Source organism: Wasmannia auropunctata, unplaced genomic scaffold (genome assembly GCF_000956235.1).
Source record: "Wasmannia auropunctata unplaced genomic scaffold, wasmannia.A_1.0 LD335650.1, whole genome shotgun sequence".
In the NCBI taxonomy this organism is placed as follows: Eukaryota; Metazoa; Arthropoda; class Insecta; order Hymenoptera; family Formicidae; genus Wasmannia; species Wasmannia auropunctata.
Window position 1 is genome coordinate 24,783 of NW_012027240.1, and position 11,025 is coordinate 35,807.

The window sequence follows — 11,025 nt, forward strand, 5'->3', positions numbered from 1 at the left end:
ATGGCTATTCAGGGTAGAAGAAGCTCCTCGGAAGTACGGTTATCACTATTAGTGTTGCATTACAACTGATAATATAGGTCTCCTCGTAAACCTCGCGAGATAAGAAATTACGAAATCGTGTGTATCAATTGCAGAAAGAAAATGCATTTCTTGATTGTGCATCTAGAACACATTACACAGAGTATAAATTCTAAGTTCATAATATTTGAATAGAAGATTGATAAAATTTATAAGAAATAATAAGTGAATATTACGGAATAAAAATTTTTCGCAATAGAGAGAAATTAATGTTAAATCATATTGGAAAATGTTATTTAATACACAAAAGAAAAATTCCTTCAGACGTGATATAAGATTATTTAACACGTTGAATTAATTGGATTGATTTTAAACGAAAATTTTGTAAATCATGTAGGAACGGCCAGCGTTGTATTTTCGTTTAGTTGGAAAAGGGCGCGGTGATTTAAAGGATCATTGAATGGCGTGTCAGAGCTGACCACGTACGAGAGGAGAATAAATTTCACGTAAGTAATTGGGATCACTAAACGAGTATTCGTCATACAAAATCATTCCCGGCTTATTCGTGCGCGTGCATGCTCTTACGACGCGAGACAATATACATTTATATTCCATCATAGTGGACACGAAGTTTCTCGGAAGTCTGGGACCTGTTATCCGCGACACGCAAGGCCAAAGTAACGTTCGAAGTTACGCCGCGAAACGTCAAAGCGGAAAGAAGTGAGGCGATTTAATGGTACGTACACACACACGACGCGACCCGGTGCACTCACGAGGACGCATGTATGCGCTCGCCTGCGTACTCTGGCATTTCGTCGCACAGGTGGTTGCATCGCAGACGGTAAGCGTATTTGCGACCTGTCACTGCAAAGATTTACGCACGTCTACGGACTCATCGTTCTCCTCCTCCGCGAAAATGTTCACTGAATGCCCTTTTCAGGAAAAAGGAAGAATAACGCTGCCATTAGAATTCAAGGTCAATTGTTAGTTACAAAAAAGATTAAAGTTCAAGGAGTAGAGGACATCGTACGGAAAATGCTTGATTATAATTTATAAGTTTTTTAAAGTAATAATTAAATTAAAATTTTGTAATATTTATAAAACTAGTACAAATTGTAGTTTATATTAACTACGTTTATATTATATTTAAATAAACTTTCCTTAAATAAGAACTTTCCTCAAAATAAGAAAAAAAAATATTATTTATTAGTGTTTTCACTAAGATTTTTAAGCAATAAAAATCATTTTAATTTTTAGAACTATTAAAACTAGTTCAATTACTAGTTTGAGAACTCTATAGCTTTCTGAAAAAAAAAGAAAAAAAATGGACAATCATATCAAGGCATTTTCATGAAAAATTCGGATTTCATCTCTTAATGAGTTCAGGTTCGAAAGAGTTAAACAATGGCGAGGCTGTCGAATGGCAATTTCTGCTTCGCAATCATCTAGTTATGTGTGAAAGAGCACGCGGGGATTCATAAGGCAAGTATATGGAGCAGGAGCGACCACCCGGCGAGCACATCAGGATACCTTGGATCAATACAGCCAAGAGAGAACGAAACTAGCGGTGATGTAAGGAGTGCGAGGAGGAGTGAGCAAGGTAAGCCCGATGAACGGAGGGAACGTGTCCTGGCGCGCGAAGTAGAAATACCCGATTGTCATGATTGTCGGGGATACGTCCTGAGATAAATATAACGGCGGGCATTTAAGAATGGCGGGTAGAAAAATCCCGTGACATACAACGAACCCCCCACAAAGTCGGATTCGCACGAGTGGCGAGCGAGATTACTCGTTATCTCTGACCTTTCGCAGAACGTGCATTGCTCATTCTTCCGTATGTTACAAGAACATCGCAATTCTTGAACATCCGTTTGCCGACGCAGCGATATCCCAAAAGAGATCGCGTATATTATAAATAATTTGCAAAGAAAAAGGGATGAATGTACGCGCGTGCGAGAATCAGAAAAATTGTGTTTATCGCGAGATTTCGACGTAAAACTGTGGATTTTTTTTCTTTCACGAGCAGCAAAAAGGGTATTGTATTAGCTGGATATTCCTGGATCGAAAACCAACAAAAACTTGTTTTCAATGAAAAACCAGTGGTTCATTATACCATTGTCGCACTCGATCACGTCATTATCGATGCTGCATGCGTCGTCTGTCAATATGAGTGCTTGATTCGTTCGAGTAGCTCCTTCGGTCAGCCTATCTCGCTGGATGGAGGAAGCAGAAGATCTGAATGAACAAAATGTCACGTAGGTCGCGATAGGGTGGTACGAAAAAAAAAAAAGATAGAAGAAGAAGACGGGCCGGCGGCGGGTGGCGCATGCGTCACCGTATATGCGCCCGTGTGATGGTAACCGGAACGACGTAGAAGTATAGATTGCCGAAGCGAGCACAGCACGGACTCAGTCCTCCAGCAAACTCCACCGGGGACTTGTTGAGCTTGTGTGAACCTACCGAGGGGTAGCTAATCCTGCCCGGCCGAGGTGTAAAGGCGTTCCAGGCAGGCTGAGCCAGGGCGCAAGAACTTTTCGTAAGTGAATCATGGCTTAAATTCGACAATAGAAAGGGTGCTTCCGATGTTCGGAGTGTCATGATGCTGTAGACGTTGCATTGTGGGTGTTTTGGAACGAAACACCAGAGTGTCCTGCATGTTACACTTTTTTTTTTCGAAGCTTGTCCTTGACGATAAGACGAATTCTCGATGTTTCTTCTAGATAAAGCTGTTATCGTTAAAGTGTTAAAATATACAATCAACATAGAATTAACTGGTTTATCGATTTGAAGTTAAAATAAAAGTGTTAAGATATCTTTCTGACCTAATTAGTTTGATAAACTAAAGAATATAATTTGAGCTGTAGAAATCGGAAATTAAATTTAATTAAACTTAATTGAAATTCACATTAAACTTACTGATTACTATTTTATCTACAATCCATTTTATAAATGAAATAATAATATATTTTATAAATGAAATAAATAATGCACTAAATATTACGAATAAATTTCATCGCGAATAAAAAGAGACAAGAGGGAGATAAATGTGAAACAAGAATTATATCGATTATTCGAGGTTATTGCTAGAATTGATCTAATGTAATTCATATCATATGTTGGTCATAAATTGCTTTTAATCTTTAAATATGAAATAGAATTTGAATGTAGCTCGTTACATTTTTCGATCTTTTACAAGCAATTTGATTCTGACGCATTCAATTTAGCTTCTATCACGATATAATATATGAAACAATTTTCTTTAAATGCCTACCATATCAATTTTGAATATTTATGTTAAACAAATACAACCGATTGCTTCTAAACGTATTTTAATATTAATACCGCTTAATTAATATCGCGGCGAATTATTATTATCATGCAAAATGTGAACCACAGTGAAGTTACTAATAGTGAACTTTAGTGAACCTTACTAACAATGCCACATAAGAAATAACTTGAAAGAAATAAAATTACGAAAGAAATCAATATAAGAGTAATAATATCGATGACTTTGCATGGAGGATGCTATTATCGCTTTTGCATTATGAAACCGCACTGGCAACCGTGAAAAGATCGCTATGAGAAAAGTAGTAAAAGCATTACATCACCGGCATTTGATATGATAAGCCGTGTAAAACGGGTTCAATATTAACGGCTAACTGCGTCTTACGGATCGCTGCTTGCAACAAAACCAACACAAACAACACGGAAATAAAATGTACTTGCGAGAAATACGAGGAAGAGAAAATCGAGCGAAATTCATTCCAATCTAAACGGTAACAAATTCCTCCTCGTCCTGTTTTGCAATTTAAATATTCTGTTTTTATCCTTATCTTTGCGACCTGCATCGAGCAACGTCATAAATATAATCTACTTATACGTAGAGCCTTTCAGACAAATCTAATTTCAGTACATTACTGCCAGCTGTATTTTCAAAATAGTAAAAAATTTATGTATTAAAAAAATAATTAAACCGTCAGAATTTTATGGATTTAAAAAAGAGTTTCAAATTTCTTTGAGAATTTCTATGAGAATACTTATATTGCGAAATTTATAAAATAAATTTCACACGCTTAGAAAATATACTTCAATAAATTCCAGATTCAAAGATTTATTCTCTCCGATCATTTTGGAATAATTATACAAATAATGCATTTGCAAGTGTTTGCGCAATAATACGTAATAAATTAATATTCTTTACGTTTCAATAATGTGCAGTGTTGCATCGAGTCTCTCTGATAAATTTAAATCGATTTTAACGCGATGAATACCCTTTCTCTCTCGGATGATTACAGAGCGCCAAAGATCAGTACATCTCCAACGGCATGAAGGCGTGTGCGGTGATAACGTTAGTGCTTGTGGCAAACACGGCGTATATCGGTGTCGAGGCATGGGGTGGCCTCTTCAACCGCTTTAGCCCCGAAATGCTGTCTAACCTCGGCTACGGCAGTCACGGCGGCTACATGAACCGTCCTGGACTACTGCAGGTAAGAAAAGCGACCTTGCCCTTGAAAAAGTAACGATTGTGTGTTGCCGCGATCATTAGACTTGTAAAAACGGCGTAAAAACGTGTAAAATACATTTCAATCTTCCGAACGTCCTTCACATATATTTTAGGCATCAAAGATGAAAGTACAAAAAAACATTATTCATTGGCTTTTTTTTAACGGCCTGGAAATCTTGACACTTAATATAAAAATTCTTTAAGACTTTTTTTTTAAACCGTTTTAAGTCAACAATCTTAAAATGTCATGAATCAATCATAGAGCATCTTAAGACATACTTAAGACGGATCTTGAAATAAGAATTAACAGACTTACGAATACCGATCTTAATTTTTCAGGTGCTCTTTAAATATATCTTAGACGTCAAAGTTAAAAGTTCAAAATATTCTTTAATCTTTTAGACGTCCTTCAGACTTCTTTCAATAATCTGAAGGACTAAACAAAAGTTCAAATATTGTTTTAATCTTTTAAGCATTCTTCGCATAATACGTTTCAGACGTAGGCTGATAAAAATCTAAAGTACGTACTTTCCAGTTTACTTAGATGCCCTTCTGAGTTTTTTTAAACGCCGTTTGAACTTTTTATTATTTGATTTAATTAGCAACACAATGTGCCGCAATACAGGTCACGCACGATCGATACTTCATTTTCGAGCCGCGTGCACTTGCACTTGTGTAACCGCGAGAAGAATTCTCCAGCGGCGCCGTTTATTTCGCTTTTCTTCGGCCGCGAATTAACCGCGAGATTGCGATCCGGAGATTGAACAGAATCGCCCCCGCAGCGCGATATTTGCGAAATTACTGCTGCTATAGAAACTTTTACTACGTTTCAACTGCAATAGGGGCTATAACTTCCGGGCAAACTCGAAAGCCCGCGATAATATCCGCGCACATTTCAATTTGCAGCTTTATTTATTTCAGATTAAGTCAGATAATTCTTTTCGTCGCGTGTATAATTAAGTGTTACATTTCTCTTGTTATTAAATACAGAGTCATACTTTCTTACTCCAATATTTTCTTATTCATATATTCTTATCACTTCCATATTCGCATCAATATTTTGCTTATATCATTTGCTTATTTTATTTGCTTGAAAAATAGTAAATTTGCAAAATATTCTAAACAAGATTATGCATAAATAAATCTCTAGCGAGAGGGCATTAAATGCATTATCATTCAACTCACACTTGATCTCTTTATGAAAGAAAAGCATCACGCGATACAGTGATAACATTGAGTCAGCAAAACTACGGACACGAGTAAGATAGTTAGAAATGGATTCAAAACAAAACTGAAATCAACAAAGAAAAAAATACCATTCCTTGTAGATTACGAAGTTACTCTAACAAACAATTCTATTTTATTTAATTATTAATTAAAAAGAAAACAAGTCTTTTTACTATCCAGCTTGTTATTTTTCCTGATAAATTATTTTGTGTATCTCAAAATCCGTTGTTGAGCGTATACGATCCTAAATACTGCATTTAGGATCTTAAATTTATATATTTCAAACAAAGCAGTCGCTTCAGGAAGGATACGGTGGCATGTACGAAGGGGTCGAACCAACGGAAGAACCATGCTACGAGAGGAAATGCGTGTACAATGACCACTGTTGCCCGGGATCCATTTGCGTGAATCTCGACGGAGGTAAATCAAAGTCAAAAACATCCCCCACTTGACAGTTTCTCGTTATTAATTAACTAAACACTTCTCAATTAATAAAAAATAATAAAGGTCCTCTATTTCTCATATATACTTTTTGAATTGTCGATAAAAGGATAATCGCGATTGTGATGTTTCAGTTGTTGGAACATGCATTTACGATTTCGGTATGAAACAAGGCGAGCTTTGCAGACGGGATAGCGACTGCGAAACCGGCTTAATGTGTGCCGAAATGCCTGGACGCGAAACAAAATCGTGTCAACCGCCGACCACTTCGAACAAGTTATACAGTGCGTTGACAAAGCGTATATTTTACTCTTTTAAAATACAGAACGTAGTTCTGTAAGATAATGAAAAGATTCTATCGTGCAAATGTGATGTGTACTTACAGATGAGGAGTGCACTATGTCAAGCGAGTGTGACATCGGCCGCGGGCTGTGCTGCCAATTACAAAGGCGACATCGGCAAACTCCTAGAAAGGTAACAACACGTATCTATTATGTAAATTGTAAAACGTAATTACATTTAATATTCTAAAAAATTCTAAAAAATTTTTATTTCTTTGGCATAGTTGTGCACGTGTTAAAAGAAATATCTTATCATTATTGATCTGCAAATATAAATCTTTTTAAATTCTGCTGTTTTGTTCAGGTGTATTTAATCCTGTAAAATGTAATTTATTTTTTATCAATATCTTGTCTAAAAACTTTTTTCTCTGATATTTGATGACTCTTCGTCTGTTAATGTAAAATCTTATAATCTCGCCAAATAGAACGCTTGTTTTACAATTCTAACAATTGTGGAAATATCTCGGCAGGTATGCTCGTACTTCAAGGACCCTCTGGTTTGCATCGGCCCGGTAGCGACGGATCAGATAAAGTCCGTGATCCAATACACTTCCGGCGAGAAGCGGATCACCGGACAGGGCAACCGCCTGTACAAGCGGATGCCGTTCGCCTAAACGCTCGCGCATCATCACGACGACGGATGGAAAGTATACAGTATAAGATAAGCTACAAGAAAATCAAATCCTCTCTTAGTCGTTGTGAAGATACCTTAAGTCTAAGTCTATGTCGATTCGACATATTATCTCGATCTCCTTCCTAGTCCTAACTCTAACTCCACGCCACGATACACCGGGAAGTATGACGAATAGCGTGCGAACAAAAGTGGAATTAAATGTTACTCGGGGAGATGTTACTTCGAAGATGTTCCTTCTTCGAGTATAGCGCGACTGAAAAACCTATAACATATCATTGTAAGCCGTCTAAATAGGTCTCTAGGGATAAGGGACACGCTAGCGTAGTTATGATAAGAAAGAGTGCGCTGATGCATAAGAGCGCCGTTTGACAAAGATGTTTCTTAAATGATATAGAAGTAAGATATAAAGGGTATAATATAAATGGTATAGAGGGAAGCTCGAATGAAGGTTTACCTACTGGTCTACCGGTTAAACTTTTTTTTTTTTTAATTATAGAAAGGGAGATTAGTGGAGCACTTAATTATTCGCGGTAAGTCACGGTCGTAGAAATAAGATATAAATGAGAGGCGTGCACAAAGGGAGAAGTGGAGTACTTGTTATCGTCGCAGTATCATATTAGACTATATTTTATTCTATTAATCAACAATATTTTTCGTTACGCTAATCTGTAGGATATTTCGTCAAAGTCTTCTGTCTTTCAAGAGCAATTTCTTTTTAAAGCAATAGAACAATAGAGCACGAACGCTGACACAACAATGTCATTGTATCGTAAATGGGATTTTCTTCAATGATTTGAGAATTTTCGATGTCGATACCGCAAATGATAATATCATTCAAATTGCAAAAGGCCTTTCAACTGCATTTTCATATATTTTCATTATATATTTTCATTGCGTATCATAAAGTCAAAATTTATTTAATAATTTCTAATTTAATAATAACAAAAATAATCTTATGCAAGAGAATATGATATACAAGAAGCGCTTCTGAGTTAAAACATGTATTAAAATGAAAACTCAATCAAAATCTAAGAAAACAGTTAAATAATTCTAAAAAAGACGTTTCCTAAATTTGAAATGTTTCCTTGGATTTTTTTAGAAAGCGCTTTGAACTTCTACATATTTATGAAATGCAATATTTCGCAATCTTGAATAAAATGAAGAAAATGCAGCTAAAAGGAACAGAAAGATTATCAACGGTTGCAAGTTGACTTACATCTTTAATTGAGGCTCGAGAGACTCTAATGAGTCGAGATGTCAGCGGGACGTGACAAGAAAAGTCGTCTGCAATGGCGGAATTATGACACAAATAAAATAAGTACATTTCTAACAAATGATATTTTTTCAATTACGAAAACGTTTTCCACTTTATCGCTAATAAACGTTTCAATATATGTAACAGTCATAAATCAGCCGAACGATTTGGGAAGCTGTCAGTAATTAAGAGTCCCTAATGAGCTCCGAGAAACCGGTTAGGTTTATTCATAAGTCTGCCACTGTACGTTCCGTTGATTATTCAAACGCACAGTTCGAAGTTATTTATTTGTCCTTTCTCATTTTACACGGTCGTCCGGCGGACGTCGCAAGAAAACGCAAGGTGTCATTCAGATGGTTTTAATGACGGAGAAATATTTTCTACTGGGGGAAGAGAACTGAAAGAGAGAGAGGCGCAAGTATATTATAATACGGTTGATGTTTCGAGTTTACCCTTAGGAATCGTACTTAGACGTTTAACTCGACTCTACACGTCGAGAATACATTTATCTCTACCCTTCTCCAAAAGAAACTTCGCACACTGTGTCGGTGTGTATATTGTACTCTGTAATCTAAGTCACAATTGTGGAGTTGGAAAACGACATATTTTAGAATGTAGGAGAATTATTACACTACTGTAAACGATGCATATCAAAGAGGGAAAAAATTTTTCTCCGCTCTACCTTATATTCTGAGATATAGCGTTATATATAAATATACACATAACGAAGGAAAAAAGGAGACACTTAAACTCTTAGTGGCAAAATGTAGGTGTGCGTATTCAACGTTTAAACACAAAGATAAAATTCCAAGCAAGTACCAAGACGAGGAAGTTATTAAAAATCGCGGAAATCGCTCTGTTAAACATTAATCGCGGAAATCACTCTCTGTCGAATAATAAATATCGCGGAAATCGCTCTATTAATTATACTAATGAGAAATCGTAATACTAAATATACAATACATATCTGTGGCTATTGTTATGTGAAATATTACTCTGTGGAAAAATTCATCATAATATTAATCGTTAATGTCGTCAGAGAAAGTATAATGTTAAATAATAATCGTTTGAGACCGATTGCACGATGTTTTAAGTGTAATCGTGGGAAGTGCAGTGTTAAGAGTTTTTCGAAATCGCGTTCGCATACAACAACACAACACAACAACAACAAGCAACAATAACAACAACAGCAAACAAGAATGATAAAAATGCTCCAATCTCAGTATCCGTAATAACTTGTTCTTTATCTTATTATTGTGAAGAGAAAAATCTCTCAGCGAACCGCTGCTTTCCACGCCACTGGTGCTACAATCGCCCCTGAAGACATATTATCAATCCTCTACTGTCTCTCGATATTTCCGGAAACGTTAATCTACCTGTGTAAGAGAACTCAAAACATATCATACGAAATGCCTAATGCATTTAAGAGAATTCTATAAAATATGAATGTTAATTATACAAGATATCATATATTAATTATACAAGATCCTATTGAAATTATATTTTTATCTTCGATCCGTATGTATATCTAAGCTCTATATATTTACACAATATTCATATATTTTCTCGAAAGGCGTATATATATACCTATAAAATAATAACATATATATATATATATATAATATATATATATATATATATATATATACAAACATACATACGCACACATTCATATATCCGCCTCGCTGTATCATATGTACGTAATGTTCTGAGGTGAATTTATAATGTAATTTTTTATTCATAATTTTAGGCGTACATTTTTCTTGTCTTATGTTACAGAACGTAAAATTATTTGTTAATGCGGATCGATGACTAGTCATATAAATTTGCAATTTTAATTAAAAATTATACGTCGAAAATTATACAATGTCTTTATTTGGGTAATACTATAATTTGTATGATATGTGTATTGAAGTATGAATAATCAATAGTATATTTTAGATCTCAAAAATTTCTTTTATATAATTACGTACAGTACCATCAGACTGCACGTATGAAATTAATTACAAATATTATAAATATTTTAAATTTAAAACTTTATTATTACGCAAGAGCATGAATAGAAAGAAATTTTCTTATTAGATGTTAAAAACATAATTATTTATGACATATCTTGTAGGACATATCTCCTCCTTAGGTATAAAACAATATTATATAATTGTCTGCGAATATTTTATATATTATAATCTATATATAATTTCATAGATGGCATATAGGTAATATACATATTATATACGTGTATATGTGTGTATAAATATACATATATATCTATATACACACATGTATACATTTTCTCAAAATTCTCTGTTTTTGCTTGGATATCTTCTTTCTCTTATTAATGTAATTAGTCGGGCTAAGGAACTGGACTAAGGAAGTATTGTGAACTGCACACAAAAAAAGATACATATCATAGCTTGTAAGAGTCTTTGCCTTGTAAGGAAGTTCAGACGCATGTTCACAAAGCACAGAAAGTGATGGCAAATATATGCATATATATACGAGCTATCGCACATTTTAAGAGAAATTCGGCCGTCTGGCCTTGAGTCGAAAGTACCTCTGCCGAAAGAGTTAATCCCAGCGTAAAACTTTATGTGTTTATGACGTA

The 11,025-nt window shown here is 35.1% G+C and overlaps 1 protein-coding gene across 3 annotated transcripts; it reads left to right on the forward strand.

Annotated features, from left to right (window-relative positions):
* The first annotated feature begins 2,394 nt into the window (after positions 1–2,394).
* On the forward strand, positions 2,395–9,883 carry LOC105456488 (prohormone-3). Of its 3 annotated transcripts, none has more exons than XM_011700560.1 (6): positions 2,395–2,554; positions 4,314–4,505; positions 6,040–6,169; positions 6,325–6,474; positions 6,576–6,664; positions 7,002–9,883. In XM_011700560.1, the coding sequence occupies exons 2-6, from the start codon at positions 4,344–4,346 to the stop codon at positions 7,143–7,145; spliced, it is 675 nt and encodes a 224-aa protein (XP_011698862.1). In that variant the 5' UTR covers positions 2,395–2,554; positions 4,314–4,343; the 3' UTR covers positions 7,146–9,883. The 3 variants fall into 3 exon arrangements, with proteins under 3 accessions (XP_011698862.1, XP_011698863.1, XP_011698864.1); XM_011700561.1 differs by having other exon boundaries at positions 6,043–6,169; XM_011700562.1 differs by having other exon boundaries at positions 6,052–6,169.
* The last annotated feature ends 1,142 nt before the right edge of the window (positions 9,884–11,025 follow it).